At 43.0% G+C, this 20,650-nt stretch overlaps 1 protein-coding gene across 1 annotated transcript; it reads left to right on the top strand.

Annotated features, from left to right (window-relative positions):
- The first annotated feature begins 4,007 nt into the window (after positions 1 to 4,007).
- On the top strand, positions 4,008 to 18,866 carry CRABP1 (cellular retinoic acid binding protein 1). Its single transcript, XM_067534593.1, has 4 exons — positions 4,008 to 4,162; positions 4,773 to 4,951; positions 7,822 to 7,935; positions 18,526 to 18,866. Exons 1-4 carry the CDS (start codon positions 4,093 to 4,095, stop codon positions 18,574 to 18,576), a joined length of 414 nt encoding a protein of 137 aa, XP_067390694.1. The 5' UTR covers positions 4,008 to 4,092; the 3' UTR covers positions 18,577 to 18,866.
- Positions 18,867 to 20,650: the final 1,784 nt, after the last annotated feature.

Here is a 20,650-nt window from a genome sequence, read left to right as displayed (position 1 = left end):
CAGTTCTTTACCATCTTGGGCTCATACATTCACTAACTCTCACCCCACCATCCTCCCCACCTTTTTTCTAAGCACATTATTTACCCAGCAAAGCATAACAGCTCTTTTAATTATGTAAATAGATTTTCCCTGGTCTTACAAAACCATGTTTTAAAACTGACAGACTGTAAATGCTCCTTCAAAACCATTATATTCTGCCATGTTAACTTCTGTTTTGTTTAACCCAAGGTTTGTTGGCCTGATAGAGCTTCTCTGGAGCCCGGCAGTCTATGGTCTCGGTGGTTTTCTGTGCGTGTGTGTTAAACAGAATGTCTGCTAAAAATTATTAGATGTTGGTCATATATTACTATGACTCTGCATCAGCTCTCTCTCCAAAGGCAACTCAGCAATTTGTAGTTGTTTCTACTAGATAGTGAGATACACTAGTCAATGTTATGGAAAGACTCCTGCAAATTGTTAGTCTGGGAAGGGGACTGGTCCTGATTTTCCACTCTCACTTGTTTTATACTAATGTAACTCCACTGACTTCAACCAATTCATTCTGGTACTGATCCAGCAAAGTATATAAGTACATGAGCAGCTCCATGGGATGATTCATGCTTAAAATTAAGCATATGCTTAAGTGCTTTGCTGGATCAGGGCCAGAGTGCTCAGCACCTCTGAGACTGACTGCCAAGTGAGAAGAGATTCAGGTTCCCTGTTCTTATGGTTGAAAGACACAAAACAGTAAGGGCAATAAATTGTATTATATTTATGAAAAATATGCAATTTCATTGTATTCCCCTGACAGGAAAGAGGGGAGATGGAAGATGCAGGTGGCCAATTGGAGGCCTGGATTTGGGAGAGAACTGGGGTCAACTGCATTCCTGTTGGGGAAGGAGGTGACGTGGGAGAATATTGGGAAGATCATATCCATGAAGGCACATAATCACATTTATTTTTTCACTTATAATGTAGGCTTATAATAATATTTAAACTGATGGACTCTTTACTGTTCAGGCTCAGCAATGCAGGGATCAATTCACCTTGCTGCAATAGAACGCTATGCCTTTTTTAAAAAACATTACATGGGGGGCTGTGGAGGAATCTCTCCAGTGTTTTAGCTCAGAGAACAGTAGGTATCCTGGCAGCTGATGCTAAACACAAAACTAATGATGCAGTAATATTTTAATGAGTGTAATAGACGATACAAAGCAGAACTGCAGAAATGCTTTTTATTCTGCATACATTTATATTACATTTCACCTATTGTCATGCTGGGAGCTCCATTGTAAATTAATTTGGCAGATAAATTTACTACAGCAATTTGCCTTCCAGATATATAATTTATTCATGTCAGAAATAATTTATTATGTATTCCCTCATACCAATCTTTTTTTCCCGTGCCACCTTAGTAAATAAAATTTATTGTTTCCACTGAGCCTAATGTGACTTCACAGTGGTCAGTCAATAACCACAGGGGGATAGTTTTGGTCACATTATTGGTCACTTATTTGGATGGATGATGAAGTACCTGGTCCCATCTGTACATATATTACTTTCTTTTGTCTTAGGGGTACCTTTGGGAAGATTAATTAGGTCCATCTGCAAGGAAAGATAAGCCTTAGGGGATTCAGGTAGCTAAAATAAATGCCAAGGGAAAGAACTGCTGAAGGAGACACTTTGAAAATCAAAGCTATTTTCCACAACATTAATGGGGAAATACAGCTACATAGACTGAAAGAAAAACAAACCTGCTTCTTAATCTGGATCATTTTAACACCAGCATGATAAATGCCTCTTATAGGCGCTGTGCTAGAGTAAGGATCTATGCACATGGTTAGAGTACATGGGCCATATTCTCAGCTGATATGTTAGCATGGCTCCACTATCAGCAATGGAGCTACCCCAGTTCACATCAGCTGAGGATCCGAGTCATTAGCTGTCAAATATATTCAAGGCACCATGCAAACTGATCAAAATCCATATGTATCCATATTATTTAGCATGAGTTGAATGCAAAATATGTTAAATTTGCTGCAACTTAAATAATAACTAACTGCTTTACTTGGCCAGTGTAAGGTGGGCTCTATTTACTCTGCAACACAATGGGACCAAATTCTGGAGCATCTAAGTAACATATGGAGGAAAAGGCAAAGGATCATTTTCCTCAGCCAGGCTCAGCCATATTATGGACTTTGGAACATGATAAAAGCTTTGTATTGCTTGAAGGCCATTTTGTTAGAATGAAATAACTATATTTGTAGGTTTGGGGCCACATTCTTCCCTCATTTACATGAATATTACTCCTGTTCACTCCCAAGTGAATCAATGGAGAGGAGGAAGTGATTAGAAAGGAGGAATAAGGGAGGAAGTAAAAGGATTAAAAGAGAGATTAAAAAAGCACAAAAGAAATAAAACAAAACAAAAAGCAAGAAGGCAAGGGAAAATGGCTGGAAGCATTTGATTTCAGTGTCCTGTCCACATGGAGAATATTTGGTGAGATGAAATTTGCTCTGGAAATGCTGATGCCTTTCTCCAGCTCTGCACTATGAACAAAACCTCCACATTCTCAGATCTGGGCAATTCAGAAGATGGCTGAATCGCTAGGTTTAATTCTACAGAGTTACTGATCCCACATCATACAGTACTTCAAGGAAACTGGGCCTTTTGTACAAGTGAGATGCCTGCCTTGGAATGTGTAGACCTTGCCAGACAAAGCTGATTAGATACCCAACAGTATATCTGGACTTTTGTTTTATGAAGGACACTATATAAATGTAAAGACACCCAGGAGCCTTTGGGCATGATCATCATCTTAATAAAAGTGTAATTTATTATACTTGCATCTAGAAGGATTGACATCTCCATGTGTTGCTAATGCACAATGGAGAGTTTAACCTCTAAGCCACTTACTTACTCTTTCAATTCTGTTCCAGTCTCTAAATGTCATAACACTGAAGGCTGTTTCCTGGTCTTCGTGTCATGGGTAGATGGCCTCAGTACAATACCTAGTAAACAAGTACCACATCCCCAAAACACTGTCTCAGCTAGCATCACTTGAAACACTTGTCGGCAGTCAGCAGCAAAGGAGTGAAGGGCATGGAAACTAAACTCCCCTCTAAAGACAAAGACTTCCTGTGCCTCCCCTCCAAAAAAATGTCTTGGGCCAGTTTCTGCTCTCAGATACTTCTGAGTGATTCCCACCTGCTTGAATGGGAGCTACGCACGCCTATTATCTGACAGCTAAGGCCCCAGTCTGCAATCACTGAAAAACGTGAGTAATCTCAGTGCTCCTATGCGGCTGTGTGGTTGTGAATTCTGGAAGCAAGGCTGGGTCGTGTTACAATGGAGCCATGCAGCCAGGGTGCTGGAGTGGAGAGAGGCTCTTCTGCACAGGTTCCTGGGGATCTACTAGATCTCCTCGGGGATCTGCAGCCTTGCCCACAGAGGGGCAAACCTGCCTGCTAGAGCTGCTCAGGAAATGCTTTGTATCCCTTCCCTCTCCCGAAAAGAAGGCACAAATGAAAAAAGTCCAAGGCCCATTTCAGCATCCAGGTTTTCTGGACCAGAAATAGTAGGGCAGATTCATCCCATTACACCAGGTATGAGTTTGGCCCAAACGGCTGCACGATTGTGGGATTATAAAGGGCCCTTCCTCCCCTTTAGGAGGCTGAGGAGCTGTCACGGGAGGAGGTAATAGATCACTGCCGGCCTGGCTCCGGGGACAATGCCCCAGTTAAAGTCCACCCTGAGCCCTGGGCCTGTTCGGATCCGCCTCTGCCTCTGCCTCCTTTCATCAGATGGTGAATCTCTAACCGGCTCCCAGCTGCAGGGCGAGCGCCAGGTGGGGTCTCCTTTGGGGGAAGCCCCAGGAGGTGGCTGGCTGGCTGAAGGCAGGGCGGGATGATGGATGGGTGGATGGCGGGGGGGTGGGGGACGCTGCTGAGTCCCAAGGGAGGAGAGGTGGAAGCGGGGGTGGGGGAGATTCACTCACAGCCAGCGCCGCGGTCCGCCTCGCTCACAAGGTGCCGGAGCCGGAGCCGAGAGCAGCCAGAGCCCGGCTCGCCCCCGCCTGCCCCGCCGCGCCGCGCACGCCCCGCCGCCTCCGACATGCCCAACTTCGCCGGCACCTGGAAAATGAAGAGCAGCGAGAATTTCGACGAGCTGCTGAAGGCGCTGGGTAAGGAGCGGGCGGCGGAGAGCCGGGCCGGGGGCCGGGCGCGGGATCGGGCCCGGGGAGTTGACAGCCAAGCCGCTGCCTCTGCGGCCACGTGTCCCGGCCCCGGCGGCGGTGCGGGCCGGGGGTTTGCCTCTCTGTCCCGCACCCTCCGCTGCCCCCAGCGCGGCGGCGGAGAGACGAGGCTGGGCAGGGCGGGGCGCCCCGCCGCCCGGGCAGCGAGCAGAGCAGAGCAGCGCCCGCAGACGGGTGCCAGCCCGCACGGCACCGGTACCGGCACCGGCAGAGCCGTGCGGGCTGGCCGGGCGGCAGCGGCACGCCCATTGCTCTCGGGCGTGCAGAGCGGCTCCACGCCCGTGAGCAATGCAGAGCCGTGCGGGCCGGTACCGGCACCGGGGGTGTAGCGATAAACCCGAGTAGCCAGGCGGGTTTATTAACCCTAGTGACTCCCGGCAGGTGAACAATGAACGGCGAGTGGTGCCGGCAGGCTACTGAACGCAGCTCTCCGGCCGGCCGGGCCCGCTGCTCAGCGAGGCACGGCGCCGGAGTTTGCCGGCCCTGCAGGCGGACGGCTGGGTTAATGCTCTGCCTCCTGCTCTGCCCCTCCGCCCAGGTGTCAATGCCATGCTCAGGAAAGTGGCGGTGGCAGCTGCCTCCAAACCACACGTGGAGATTCGCCAGGACGGGGACCAGTTCTACATCAAAACGTCCACCACCGTCCGCACCACCGAGATCAACTTCAAAGTAGGGGAGAGCTTCGAAGAGGAGACTGTGGATGGCAGAAAGTGCAGGGTAAGGGAGAGGGAGAACCGTGTGTGTGTGTGTGTGTGTGTACACACATCCTTGGCTGGTGAGGGAAGCGGTGTCAGAGTCTGACTAGAACACAGCGAACCAGAGGTATGATCCAGCAACAAAACAGCTAGCTTCCCCGTGTCTTAGGCAAAAGCCCTTTGGTCTCCCGGGGTGGATTGCTCTGTAATTTTTATATGAGGCAAATAAATACGTTTCCACTGTCTCAAGACAATGGCTTCACCACCTACTCATTGACTCTGTCTTCTTTGCCTCACACATCCCTAATCTGCAGTGTTTGGTTTTTGCATTGATACTCCTCAGTTTGGGATTGTTCCTCAGGGAGGGCAGTTTAATAATTAAAATTAAAAGCAGCAGAAAATATCAGGTCCAGAAGTAAGAGCGCAAGATGATTTTACACAATTCTTCTCCCTATCCCTCACATGCAGAAATCTGTTTTCTGTTTGCTTTTCCTTGCTCTCTGTTTTAACATGTCCCTATTGGTGAAAGACATTCTTTGATTTCTGTCTGTTGTGGTAACAGATGTGGATGAGCAACTAAGATCTCTGCCTTCAGAGTGCTGTGCAGGATTTATGGTACAAACTTGCTTATAACTTTTATCCTAAAACAAAGCAGCCTAAGTCTCAAATAGAATTGCAGGATGGTTTTTGCTCTGACTTGAAATTCTATTATCATAGTTCAAATGTATGTCTTAACATTTTTGCTAGCTATTAATTGCTTGTATCTTTGATCTAATATTGCATTGTGATACTTAATTTTATGGGTGTAAACTTCAATGGCTGTCTATTGTGATTACACCACTTTTTGTTCAATGTTATCTTTGAGATGCCTCATCTGTTTGGTTTGGTTTGTTGGGTTTGGTTTTTTTTTACACATTACTCTGATGAGAAACTCTGGGCCTGATGTTTCCATTGCTCTGTATCTGGTATAGTCATTTATACTTGTGGAAAGTGGGTGTATAATGCTTCATTCTGATTTAGTAGCATCTTAACACCCACTTTACACTGATATGAAAGCACAAGGTAAAGGGAAATAGAGAATTGGAGCCTCTTTGGTGGGAGAAGGGGTTGTATGAAAAAAGGTCACAAAGGATTAAGTACTGATATCCTTTACTCACACTGAGTAGTACCTTACTCTGCAAGTAGTTCCTCTGATGTCAATGATGCTACTCATCAATAAAGGTGCTCCTCAGTGTGAGTAGTGTCACTGATGTCAATGAAACCACTTGCAGAGTAAGATGCATATCAGAATATAGCCCCAAACAATTAATAGTATTTTTAAAAGGCAAAGTAGTAGCAAAATATCTCACTTGCAAAAATATAATTTCTGATCATCTCAAGACCAATTCCTTTCATGTACATTGATGTAAATGCAGAGTAACTTCATCAAGTTTAGTACAAACGCTCTGGAGTGTAATTGGGAACTTGATCCGGGGACATACTGAATATCCCATTTAATCTCTAGAATGAACAAAGTATATAGCTTAAAAAGCAAATTAAAGAAATATCTCATTGTTTTGTTAATTTCTTTCTCTTAGTGAAAGTAAAATTTGATCATGCATAACACATAAATATTGGATTATTGCTGTCTATTTTGAAAGTGGGCAAAATGTTTAAAATGTGTTTTGTGATGTAGTACATTTTTCCATGTGCGAAATTATGAGTGAATTGCTGAGCTCAATATAAAATTGAGCTGTGGCTATGATAAAGAAATTGACAGACAGAAAAATAACATGTCAGAATATAGTTTGCAATACCTGACAAAATAGCTGAATGTTTATAGAGTCTGAAATATTTTACAGGAAAAGAGGGTCTTATTCTGCAATGTGACTCGATCTATTGTTCACACAAACAAATAGGGAATGAAAAGCATAACATGTACAACTCTGCCCCATTGGTTTTCAAAGGCCATCATTTTGAAGGAATCATTCTTTTATATAAAGGGAATGGCCAATTTTTATATCAAAGAAAAGTTTTATTTTGCTTTGGAAAGTCAGGGAAGTGTTGACTTTAATTTTTTTTATGATCACAGACTAATGAATGTCTCCCATGTGCTCGTTGTAAAGCCATTACTTGTACATTCATTATGGGGCATCCTTCTGCACAGCTGTTCCATTGCATTGTGGAATAATAATTCAGCACTGGGAGGAAAAGCAATGGAGAACCTGTGCTTGCCTGCTTGTTAAAACAATATGAAATCCCATGATTCCTCACCCAAAATGGCTCTGTAGTAATAATTCCAAGTGCTCTGAAAAAATGTCCTAGTGTATTTCATTTTCCAGACTCTCTTAATTTTTTTTAAATCACAAAACACCCAAATTCTAGTACTACTTATTTTATTGAATTGCTTATGTGCCCTGGCTTTTTGGAACCATGTTAAACATAGAAGTAACCTGGGACAGTGACATATAGAATAATGATAAGTAGCAAATATTGCATTATTTATGATTGTAAAATGTTACGTGTGATTATAGCTGTCTTTATGCTATGGGGTAGTAAATAACATGTCAGATCTTTACAAAGGTGCTAAGTTATTACATGTTAATAAATTAAGCTTCTCTCCATTAAAATTTTTATGAGAATTAAAGGACTTTTTAATTTGGATGCATGGGAAAAAATGCAGAGTTACATTGAGAAGTCAGATTTGCAGTTATTCTTGTTGATGTTATGTATGTATCTACAAAACAGCCATCCACAACCTTTTTGATTTTTACCACTTTCTCCCTTGCTATTATCTAACATGTGTTGCTCTTTTACTGCAGCAATTATTCTCCGTAGTGTTTCATTGTTGTCTCTCTGCTTCATACTGCCAGGGAATATAATTAATGTTACTAATGGTTTTCTTGCCTGCAGAGTTTAGCCACTTGGGAAAATGAAAACAAGATTTATTGCAAACAAACTCTTATTGAGGGAGATGGCCCTAAAACATATTGGACTCGGGAATTAGCTAACGATGAGCTGATTTTGGTAAGAACCTTTCACCCCGCCAATGCATACATTGTACTAATAGGTTTTGTTGCTGTGTCCTGTGACTATTACTTTTTTCCATTAATTGTGGTGAAACACGCTCCTTTATATTAAATGCATTTGAAAAGCCATGATGCTCCTAATCCTGTTCAGTGCAATTCACACGCAATGTTTTTTTTTAAATTGTTGCTCTCAAATAACTTAACCAAAACATATCATGTTCTACTGTTTTAGCTGTTTCTAAACACTTAGTGGTGAAATAACTATAATGGGCCAAATCCAGCTTTATAAATGCAGAGTAACTCCAATGATTTCAGTTGAGTCATTGCAGATTTTCTCAGTGTAAGTGAGAGCAGAGAATTTGACCTAATGTCTTGAGAACTGCCTGCTTTGATTTACCTGAAAATATATCCTTTTCCTCTTCCTTTTTTTGGTACATGTGTAATAAGTTGCTTCTTATCACATGGCATGTGACAAAGGAGTGCCTGGCATACTGTTAGCACTATATAACCTCCTCTGATAAGCAGGAACATGTCGCCCAATCCTCTGTCACCTGTGAATCCCTGTTCATCTCTGAACTTCGTTCAGAATTACCCTCTGTTTCCAAGATTCCATGGACTCACTCTTCCTTATGTCTGAGTTCATATCTACCCATGTCCAGCGCTGATCAATCTGCTTCTTCAGCCCTTGCCTTCCCTCTCTCCATTCCTCTGTAACACTCCACACCTGTGCTGGAATAGCTCAGCAGTTCTGCCCCATGTATCTGGAACTGCATCCCTTCCACCTGCGCCAGTGAAGGTATGTCTACACAGGGATCAAAGATGCGCCGCACAGCCAAGCTGGCTGCATCAGTTGACTAGAGTTTGCAGGGCTTGGGTTGCAGGGCTAAAAATTGTTCAGGCTAAAGCTGGAGCCTGAGCTCTGGGGCCCTCCACTCTCGCAGTACAGTTGAAAACCACTGAACCTAGAGCATACTTTTTAGAAAAACATAGAATCTTGATTTAAAAATTCCAGGGATGGAGAATTCACCACAGCCCTTGTTAAGTTGTTCCATTGGTTAATTACCCTGACTGTTAAAAATTTCCACTTTATTTTCGGTCTGAATTTGTCTAGCTCAGTGTTTCTCAATTAAATTTGGCCATGGAACCCTTTTGAACTCCATAAATAATTGCGGACCCCCCCCAAACTCTTAGCAGTCTTCAAATGTCGAAATAAGCAAAGGTCAGCATTTCTCACTTAAATTACACTTACACTGGATATCCTCCGCCGGAAAATCCGAGACATCTTCCCTTTTTCGGCGTTGAGAGCAGCTGCTCGTGGAACCCTAACAGTGTTCCGCGGAACACCAATTGAGAAACACTGGTCAAGCTCAACTTTCAGCCATTGGATTTTGTTGTATCTTTGTTTACTAGGTTGAAGAGCCTTCTATTATCAAATTTCTTGCTCCTCGAGTAAGTACTTATAGACTGTGATCAAGTCACCCAGTAACTTTATTGTGTTAGATTCAAGGAGCTCAATCTGTTTAGTTTATCACTATAAGGCATGTTTCCTTCAATCATTCTTGTAGCTCTTTGCTGAACCCTCTTGAGTTTATCAATATCTTTGTTGAACTGTGGACACCAGAACTGGTCACAATATTCCAGTAGTCCTTGTGCTAGTGCCAAATATAGAATAATATAATCTCCCTACTTCTAATTGATATTCCCCTGCTTATATATCCATGGATCACATTAGCCCTTTTGGCCACAGTGTCACACTGGGAGCTCATGTGTAGCTGATTATCCACCACAATCCCCAAGTCACTGCTTCAACACTTAGAATGAGATTTTCAAAGTTGCCTAGCAACTTTCGGATGGAGCAGTTCCTTTGCACTAATGGGGAGCCACTACTTAGGTGCAGGCTGGGTGTACATGGGATTGTTGGCTCCTGCTCATAGGCTGGGATGGTCAGTGCTCCGGCCAGGCTTCTCCTCTTTGGGGGACAGGAAGGGACAAGAGAGACGAGTGCTCACTTTTCTTGGCTCCAGTCCATTGCTTTAGGACCCCAAGGACACGTACCCTCATCATGAGACCGTTAAAACTTAATCACACTTAAGAGGATGAAAATTGACCATCTTGCTCTTTGAGCTGAGGGTGTATCACAGCTGTCAGCTGCAAGAATGGGAACAAGTTGGGAATGGGGACACTTGCCTTCTAATTTGGGAGGCACAGAGGATCCTCTCAGAATGATTGGCTCTCAGCGCTGGTATAATTCACGAATTGTTTGGGTTGTGTGTTACCCTCCTTACATCAGTGAACAAAGATTTCACTCAAACGGATTGCTGCTGTGATTGGAGCTCTTCCTGGGGCCTGGCTCTACAGTGCTGCATTTTGGTTTTACCTCCACAGGATTGGCATCATGATGGACAAAAGTAAGGCTCTCTCTCTTGAAGGTTTTTACTTGAACCGTAATGACTGGGAGCTGAAATTCACCCAGGTGCAATTTTCTGCAAGCATTGGTTTAAAGCTTAATGTTTCCTAGCTCCAAACTCCATCTCAGGCCTTCCCTCCTCTTCAAGAAACACCTTCTCCTCCTGTAATCCTTCCCATAGCTCCTCAGCCAGTTTACCCCAGTTCCTTTCTGGCAGAGCTCCAGAAATGAGCTGGAGGAAGCCCCACTTCTGTGCGCCTTGGATCTCTGCAGCTTTGCGTAGAGCAGAACCTGTGCTGTAGTGTGTGAGCCGTGCAGGGCTGGTGCCTGATTCTATGAGAAGAGACAGATTTGAGTTATTCCAGTTATAGCATCATACGTTTCACCACCAAGGTGAATTTTTGTGTGTGTCTGTGTTTTGTCTTCCCGCAAAATCATCTTTGCTCTTTGTTTATCTTATCTTGGGAAAAGATATTTTTGGTACATTGAGAATAAATCATGTTCATCTAGGGCCTGAGAGCTTTGGAGGCAGGATCAGGCCCCAGTTTTGCAAAATGTCACGTTAATGCTTTTAAAAAGAGATTTAAAGATGCTTTTCCTTCCCACTATTATTTTTAGTAATCCCATTGAAAGTGTGACAAGGGAGCCGTCAGATTTAATACCATTATTATTCTCCATCACACATTCGTTAGTGTAGGGTTGTTCATAAATGTTAGAATTCTGTGTGGGGAGTTTGTGTGTTTGTTTTTGGCTTTTTTTTTTAATATTGAAAATCTCTGGTTTTCAAATCATTTGTAATAAAAATGGATATAAAGGATTTCATGGGGTGCACAAACAAAAGGGGAGGCGAGGAGGGAACTATGTCAAAGTTCAAATTTCTTACCTTGAGAGTATCCTTAACCTGTAGATTAGAATACATATACAGGGCCAGATTCTGATTTTATTTACACCAGAACTCCATTCACTGGAGTTAATCTGGATTTATGCTAGTGTAATCAGGATCAGTCTGACCCAGCATATGTATTTCATGTACAGGTCTAAAAATGAAGATTTATGGTTGAAGTTATTTTAAAATAGTCTTTTTTCCTTACTCTCTCATTGTGAATCTATTATTTTTTGCTGATGTTGCACTTTTATGGTGACATTAATGAGCTGTCAATCACTTATGCAAATTAGGAGGGACAAAGGGTCTGCTCTTACCCAGAACTAAAGGATGCTGCCTTCAAATGTTAGCTGTTCAAATTAGAATAATTCATCCTCTTTCTTTTCTGTGTTGCTGCTTTCATGACTGCTCAGCCCCTTATAATTTTAGTGTGAATGCTAGATAGTAGATGATTTCTGAAGCCTGGCTTTAAAAAACAGCTTCCAACCAAATTTTGCGCAGTTCACATGTCACACAGGGATTCTCAGAATCAATTATAGCAAGGGTCAAAGATCAGAAGTTTGAGGGGTCTGAGGCATGGTTTCCATTCCCCTTCCTCTCCCTGAAAAAATCATGCTATAGTTGATTAAAACTGGTGAACTGTGGAGCACAGATGAACGAGTGAACGTTTTAAAATGATATTTCTGGATTCAGAAATGAAATATGGCACAGATTGGAGAAGATATTGCACAGCTGAGTGCCAAAGTGTCTGGGTGGGTTTAAGCCTTGTTTTGAACAGAATTAAACCACTTAAAAGTTTAATGCTTCCTATATTTAAAAAAAAGTATGATCTTAAGTAATCAAGTGGAGGGTCTGCTTAATTTGTGCTGGGGCTTGCCTGGGCTGAGCCCTGGCACTTCTAGGCTTGGCAGTTCATAGCCCTGGCACCTCTGGGCTTAAAAAATTGCTTGAGCCGCGGCATTTCTTTCATTACAAATTGAGTACTGTTGCTCTCACTGAACTCAATGTGGTTTGCCATTGGCCTCAATACAAGCAAGATAAAGCCCAGAATCCAATACCCAAACATGTTTAAGTTCTGGAGATACCAAAAGCATTATTTTAATATGCATCCTGTTGTAATACAGCTGACTGATTGGTATAGGTAGTAGTAATATAAGTTAGGAGATAATGTTGTCCATTGGATAGACCACTGGACTGCAAGTCGGGAGACCTGGCTTCTATTCTTGCCTTTGTCACTTGTTCTGTGACATTGGACACATTGCACAAGCCAACAATTTTCAGACTTGGGTATCCTAAACTTAGGTGGCCTGATACTGAGAAGTACTGAGCATTGACGGGCATTATAAATGGTAAATAATAAACAGAACAGGTCACTGATACGGAGTGATTTGGCTCACTTGGTAAGCTGGGCACAAGCAAACAATATGCCTTTTAATACAGGCAGGTGTAAATGCATGCATGTAGGAACAAGGAATGTAGGCCATACTTGCAAGGTGGGGGACACTGTCCTGGGAAGCCATGACTCTGAGAAATATTTAGGGGTCATGGTGGATCATCAGCTGAACTTGAGCTTCTAGTGCAATGCTGAGGTCAAAAGGGCTAATGTGATCCTTGGATGCATAAACAGGGGAATCTTGAGTAGGAGTAGAGAAGTTACTTTACCTCTCTCTTTGGCACTGGTGTAACCACTCGAGTTCTGGTGTCCACAGTTCAAGAAGGATGTTGATAAATTGGAGAGGGGTCAGAGAAAAGCCATGAGAATGATCAGAGGATGAGAAACTGATGTTAGTGACACAGTGATAGACTCAAGAAGCTCAATCTGTTTATTTTAACAAAAAGAAGATGAAGGGGTGATGCTGAGGTGATGCATTGGGAGGGCATGCGGGGTTACATGTCCCCCCCAGATTGTTCGGTCACCTGGTGCAGCCAGGCTCCCTCCCTGTGGGTCAGCTGAGGAGAGGGAGAGGCAGAAGCACGAGGAACAGCTGGAAGCTGCAGGGAAAGTCTGCTGCTTTCCGGGAGAGGTAGTGTGTGGGGGGGTGCTGCTTTCCAGGAGAGGGCTGCTGGGGGGGGCATGACTCAAGTTGCTCTGGGGTTGTGCTCCCCACTATCAGCAGGCATGGGTCATCTCTGGGTTGATGTGCGACCACAGTCTGTAAGTACCATCATGGGGAAAACTATTTGATAATGCGCTCTTCCATCTATAACAAGATCCAGTGGTTGGAAATTGGAACTAAACAAATTCAGAGTGGAAATAAGGTATATATTTTTAACTGTGTGGGTAATTAACCATTAGAACGCTCTACTAATGGCTGTGGTGTAATCTCCATCACCGGCAATTTTTAAATCAAGATTGGATGTTTTGTAAAAGATATGATCCAGTTCAAAGAAAAATTGCTCTGGGGAAGTTTTACCCCCCATGTTATGCAGGAGGTCAGACTAAATGAGCACAGTGGTCCCTTCTGGCCTGGGAATCTATGAAAAAGTTGGTTTACATGTGGCGGTCTCTGTTAAAGTGCTGAGCTAATGTCCATTGATGCCAAGGGGGGCTGTTCATGGACTTTGATGTGCACTGGATCAGGTCCTGGCCTGCAGCAGCGGCCTGACTGGTCACGCCACCTGATTGGCTGGAAGGGCCAGCAGGCCTGTTCCTAAGCCAGGCAGTAGCTCACTGGCTGCTTCGTGCTTGTGCCCACCCCGTGCCTGTTTCTGTGTTACTTGGTTCTTGCTGCTCCTGGGTGCTTGCACCCAGCCTTGCCTCTGTCCTGTCCCTGCCTTGAATCCTCCTGGCTTCAGTTCCTGACTCCAGCTTGACCCTCGGCTCCAGCTTCCAATTACTGACTCCAGCTCTGACCCTAGACCTTGGTTCCTGATGCCTGCCCTGACAACTAGGCCTGACACACACTCTGACCACTAGGCTAGACTGTTCTCACCCTGGTTGCCTGACACAGACTGTTTGCATTGAGTTTTCTGTCCTGTTCAGACACAGGCTATACCAAGCCAGGTGTAGGAAGCTATATTGTAATTTCAGAAATAATAAATATAAGACACTATAATAAATTACGTTTAGATACAGCACCTACCCCAGCTCTTTACAAACATGAAGCCTCACTGCATCTTTGTAAGGTGAGTTTTATCCCTACTGCACAGATGGGGAAAGTCAGATGGAGAAAGGCTGTGTGACTGTCCCAAGGTTCTACAGCGAGGCAGTGGCAGAGTATGTAACTATAAACGAAAGCTGTGAATTCCAGCCCTTACAGTGTTCCGTCTAGACAGAGCTGATTCCTGGCTCCCTGTGGTTCACATGATAGCTCTGTCCTTACACTTTTACCTGCTAGGCAGAAGCAAGAGACTGGTTAAAAGGCACTTATATGGGTTTGGATCCAGATTAAGTTTAGATGAAAGTTTAGGTGTGAGGCTAATGAAAAAGGATTGGAAATTTTAAAAGCACCTAAGGGAATTGGGTGCCCCATTCCCATTGATTTACAATGGGTGTTAGATGCTGAGTTCACATGGACCTTTTTGGAAATCCCACTCTTTGTCAAATCTGAAATCAATGACGGTGTTGCACTCTTCCAAGCTGCTTTTTGGAGATTTCAGCCCCGGACAGGCTGGACTGTCTATCTCGATTTCTACCCTCTTGCATAATGGAATTCTTTATGAGATCTGTTGTTCTGATGAGATTTCTTCCAATCTAGAACCAAAACCTTAGGGGCAGATTCAGATGGAGGGACTCTCTTCAAACCACCCCTCATCCCTGAATCCAAATCTTCTATGAATTTCAGGGAAGGGGTTGTTAGATTAGAATCCCTCCATCTGAATCTGCACCTAAGTTTGGGCCTATCTCTACCGTAGCCATTTCAGTTTAAAAGTGAAGGAATCCACAGTGGTTGAAGGGTTTTTTTTGCATCTGCTTCTCACTGTAGACTGCATTTGATAAATAAAACTCTCTGCAAACTGCTTATTTATATTTTTAGTGTGTAACTTTTTAAAGCAGACTTCTAAAAACGGGCTAAATTAAAGAGCAATGTTCCTATGTTTGTTTGTTTGGTTTGTTCAGTGGTTGCAGCTCAGAAACGCTGATTTGATAGTCTTCAGAAATTACAAGGATTTTCTATCACTGAGCAAATTCATCAAGATTTCCAAGAACAAATTGCTAGCAGTTCAGCAGTGAGGCTAAGATTCCAGAGATGCTACTAGCTGCCAAGTGAAATGCTGGCACATGCAGTTTATATAACATGTTTTCCTGGTCTCATATGTTGTCTATTCTGGTCTGTACACAAACATGCTGTTTGGTTTTAGTTCAGATAATATAGTGGAATGATCGAGACTGAGTTCTGCCTTTCCTGAACAAGAGAATCACCCACTGAAGTTGATGGATGTTCTGCTCATGAAGTGGCAGCAGGACTTGGACCTATATTGTGCAGAAGCCTAGTTGTAGCTCTTCCTTCAAGTTGATTTTCTCTATTAAGGAACTGATCTCATGGGCCAGCTGTGTGCAGAACTCAGTGGGCGTTACATGTAGGGAAGGGCTTAAGGATCTGGCTTTTGGTAGTTGAGTGGAATGTTAAATTGATTTAAGGCTTGACTGTGCCATTCTTATGCTGGGGAGCACTTACATGATCAGTCCTGTTGACTTTAATGGGACTCCTCACAAGACTAAATGCTCACCAATGTATGGGGCATACAGCTGTGTCCTTAACATGTATCTGTGAAGCAGTGTCCTGTATAACTGCAAAGAAAAGAAGTGCAGCAGGTATGAGTATGTCCCTATAATACATAGCTTTCTCTGTTCAACAGTGTTTTAGTGGTGTTTCATTAATAATACTTCTATGCTAAACTGTTAGGCTTTTCAAAATTTTCCAACATAGGTGCCTAAAGTTAACAACTTAAATCCACTTTTAGGCACTTTTAAGTAGCCACTTTCAAAGGGGCTGGAAATCAGACCACTTATTTAGGTGCCTCACTGTGGATTTAGGTGGCTAACTTTAGGCACCCATGTTTTAAAAATAGGACCTTTACCTATAATCTATAATACATCAGAGCTAAAAATGCAACACACTCTTCTAGCATCCCAGAAATCACATAATCTAGTCTGGTTCTTCAGGGAAGGAACCATGTCTAGCTCTGTTTGAAAAGTGTCATGTCAATGTATAGCACTCAATAGGCGACTATTAATGAGTCTTCTAAATCCTGAGCAAACATGGGTCTGATCTCTTTGCATGTGTAGCTAGAGAAGAAGTCTATACTTCTTTGTCCCATAACTCTTGCAGAGAAGCTCTGCACAGTCATTTTTATTTTAAGTTTTATCTCTATTAGTGTTATTTATTATTTGTATTCTAGTAGCACCTAGAGGCCTCTGCCCCATTGTGTTTGGGTACTATACAAACATAATAAAAAGACCATCCCTGTCTCAAAACTCTTATAATCAAAATAAAATTGCTTAAAACCATCACAGCAACAAAACCCCTCGGGGACACCATTCCTGCAGTCCTTTCTCTGGCATAGCTCCTGCTGAAATTATCTGGCGTGTACGTATATTTTTGCAAACGTTATTAAGAAGCCCTGTTAAGATGGGGTAGATGGTGTAAATCTGGTGGGGTATTAGTGAGTGATGCTGGATTATACAGCAATGGGGAACTGGCTGAATCCTTTAACTGTTCATTTCCAGCCATTTTTATGTATAAAGGTTTATACGTAAGCTCTTATACACATAAAAACAACTTTTTCACTCTGCACCAGCCCTCTGCCTCCCCTCAAAAAGCCTATTAAAAGGTTTTTCTACTCAGCAAAGCCAACAAAATAAAAAAAACTTGCAGTTTCTAGGCTCCCCACTGTTTTGAAGAGATGATAGTCCAAAAAAAGCATTGGAATTATTTTTTTGAAAAGTAAACCACAGCTAAATCTTCATTACCCGGGATCTGATCCCAATTAGCTGGCTTCAATGGAGCTATGTCAGCCTTCATCAGCTGAGGATCCTACCCCATAACTTGCTAAATGTAGGCCTGAAAAATCTCTGGATTTAGGTTACTAAATGTCCAACGTGGCTGAGTGAATATTGCATTTGAACTATTTATTGTTAGTATTTCCTGACTCTTCTGTGCTTGATTCCTTCACCGTTAATATTTTATTTAATCTTTAGCTTTTGCAGTTAGTCAGCCTGATCCGTCACCGTACTGCAGGTGTCTAGAAACACACTGGTGTTTACACTGGTTCCCCAGCTGGCCCCCACAATAATCATCCTACCCCGATGTCCTAATTAATCAATACTGTGATATCACTCCAGTAGAATTACCATTTAAGTACAGTGTAGTACTACTGGTGACTTAAAGCACAGCTGGCCCCCAGATGTCTATCTTTAACTCCATTCAAATCAATGATAACACCAGGAATACTGCTCTTGGTACCTGGAGCATTGATCAACTGGTCAAGTGCACAGACTGGGGTTGGGGAACTGGATGTCTTAGGGAATTTCTTATGGGATATAAAGTCTCTGATCTCTAGGTCAGCAACTCTCGGGTATGCAGTGATCAAAAAAGTTGGTGCTATCTGATGGCTTTTCGGTGATGGAAAATTAGTCTGGCCTCAGCCAGATTCCTAGTGGATAAGTATCCATGTCAGAAATCAGCAGCAGAATTGGCAAGTTTATTGGTGGACTCAGCAGAGGGGCAGAGGATGAGAGGGGCATCACAAGGAGACTGAGCTACCCTCTCACTCCTAAGGGAGAGAGATCCGCGTCAGGGTCCCTGGTCAGAGCAATGTGGGGATACTCACACTGACACTGGGTACACCACACTGGCAAAAGAGGATTGCAATCTGCAGGGCTGCCATGTCCATTGATCTCACTGGAGCTAAATGGATTTACACTTGCTGAGGAACTGGTCAGCTGAGCAGTCAGTCTTGTACTTGTCGGCAATCGGATCTGAATCTCACCCTAAGCACCCTTCCAACCCATTCAAAGATCGTGACTCTTTTTCAAATATAAAAGCCACAGTACAGTCCAACTTCTCTTGCCAGTCACAAATGCATGCCAAGAAACTGTGGAAAAATTATGAGGTTCTGGGTTATTTATCTTTCTGACAAAATTCATTGGAAAGAGAGCCACCTCCAATATATTACCCTTTCAAAACCTATGTCTTAAGCTGCAATTTTTTTTTCCTCGGTTGCATTTTAGTACAGGAAATGGAATGTCTGCTATACCACTAGCTGCTATGATAAAATTAATGTACTCCTTTAAAAATGTTTGTAATTTTTGCCTATTCCATCTCTGCTGATTGATTTTTTGGTTTCTTTTCAAGACTTTTGGTGCCGATGATGTTGTATGCACAAGAATTTATGTAAGAGAATGAAGATCAATTGACTTGTCACCTGGATGGAGTGGAGGATTAAGAGGCAGCCATTGTGAGAAGTCCTGCATATTGAATATCTATGTGTACTGTTACTAATGCAGCGTTGTATGTGACCATGTGTGTCATATCAGAATCCCTGTCTGCTGTTAAGTGTATTTTGCTTTTCTTTTGCATAACAAACACTGTTCCGTTTGACCCATCTAACAATATCACTTTTCTGTCTACTTTGTATTCTGTAGTTACAAATTTGTATGGTTTGATCAGTTATTAAATTTATTGGGCATAACTCACAGCTGCATTGTTTGGTGATCAAAAGCTCAATAAAACATTTAGGGCTAGTCTGGACCAATTTGGCCCAGCCCCATGCTGGGGGCAGTGCAGTATCTCTCTGACCCTGGGAAGCACTGGCGGCTCTCTGCATGCCTTCCAGAGCTACCCAGTGTATAAACTACTACCCCTTTTTAAGGGACACAGCATGCTCTTGCAGAGCCATGGTTCTGCTTACTCTCTACCCCTTCACAGCCTCTTGGGGCACCCTGTGGGAACAATCTCTGGGCTCCTGTGAGTGCAGGAACTGAAGCTGTGCTGTGAGCCATGCGATGTGGGGAAAGCTCTTTATTCTCACCTCCCACTACATGCCCACAGAATGGCTATGTAGGAACCACCCTTTTAACAGTAGCATCAGTTCACCTTCACCCCGTGGTGACAGCCATTAGCCACTCACAATAAGACCTCAACTTGATTTAAAGGCAAATAATGTTTTCATAATTTCTAACAGTGATTGCCATCACACCAGAAAATCTTAGATTTGTCCAGAAAGCCTACTCCTCTTTGTCATTAAAGGGTAGAGTGGAGGAAAGTCTACAGCTGGGGGGTCTCTGAATGTTTCCTTTTGTGGATCACTTATAACAGTGAGAACTTCTTATGGATCCACATCATCTCTCAGCACCCTACTCCTGCTCATGACTCAACATCTCAACCTTTGGAGAGCCAGAAAGGGCTCTGGGGACCAACCTTTCTTGGTCCTCAAGCTATCTCCATGCCGACTGAGCAGAGCCCAGACACCAGCACTGTTAGATCCACGGTTTAGATCCAAGCTGGAAGACCTTCAGGGCACTGAGATGCAAATGAGCCAGGAACCCCATTTTTCTTCACGATCCCCCACGCCAGTATTACCACAGAAGATGTTGCTCTTTCCCTTTAAACCATACATGAATGAAGTGTCCAGAAAGATGAGGAGAATAGAAAAACTGGCTATTTGTGTCCCAGGGACTTCTTGAGCACAGAATGCCAACATTACTAATTAGCATGGTGGTTTTCTGAAGGGGATAAGAAAATAAGTCATTTTTAAACAACGCATGTGTGGGTAAACCCTGCTACAACCAATCTCCACAAAAACGTACAGAGCTACATACTGCTACAAGTCTTGCATGCATTACAAGAGCATCCCACAATGTGCCAGGAAGTTAAAAATATCGGTCTATCTGTAGAGAATCTCCCATGTCATCAAGGATTCTCTGGTATCTGAACAAGGAATCCCTGGATAACCTGTGTCTATGAAGATCCTCCTTCAAAATTCTCTAATAATCGGAGCTGCAGAATGAGTCATTTGCTTCCTGCAACATGGAGAGAATGAATCTTACAGTTACATGGAGCAAAGATTTGCACTCCAAGTGGCAATGATCAAAAGATGTGGTTTTCTTGACAATAATAAACGCCATTTTAGGACAAGAAGTGAAGAGCAGCACATCCAGTTACTTGCAGAGAAAATGTAGATGGGCTGAATGTAATTTCCCTACACTGGAATTTGACATCCCAGTCACCACCCTTATTCTTCCAAAAATAAATAGGGTGATTATGACGATAGGTATATTTTATCCAGATCTCAGGGGTGCTGGAACAATTTGTATAGCGTGGGTGCTAAGAGCCATTTAGCCAAACTGTAAATCCCGTATATAATGGAAAAAACTTCACGCCAGGGGGTGTGGCAGCACCCCCTCCCCCCAGTTCTAGCACCTATGCCAGATTTTCAATTTAAGAACACAATCGTGTGTTTGTTTTTAAATGTGTCCTA

The sequence above is a fragment of the Emydura macquarii genome, unplaced genomic scaffold, assembly GCF_026122565.2.
Source record: "Emydura macquarii macquarii isolate MOO-44397 ecotype Brisbane River unplaced genomic scaffold, CSIRO-AGI_Emac_v2 contig_3451, whole genome shotgun sequence".
NCBI lineage: Eukaryota > Metazoa > Chordata > Testudines > Chelidae > Emydura > Emydura macquarii.
Note: the sequence above shows the minus strand (reverse complement) of the source record. Positions and strands in the feature narration are given on the sequence as shown.

Bases quoted from the DNA above. Each gene is read 5' to 3' on its own strand.
- CRABP1 (XM_067534593.1), top strand. From the start codon at position 4,093: ATGCCCAACTTCGCCGGCACCTGGAAAATGAAGAGCAGCGAGAATTTC. The intron at 4,952-7,821 runs GTAAGGGAGAGG...TCTTGCCTGCAG, and splicing joins TGGATGGCAGAAAGTGCAGG to AGTTTAGCCACTTGGGAAAA. The intron at 7,936-18,525 runs GTAAGAACCTTT...TTTCTTTTCAAG, and splicing joins CTAACGATGAGCTGATTTTG to ACTTTTGGTGCCGATGATGT.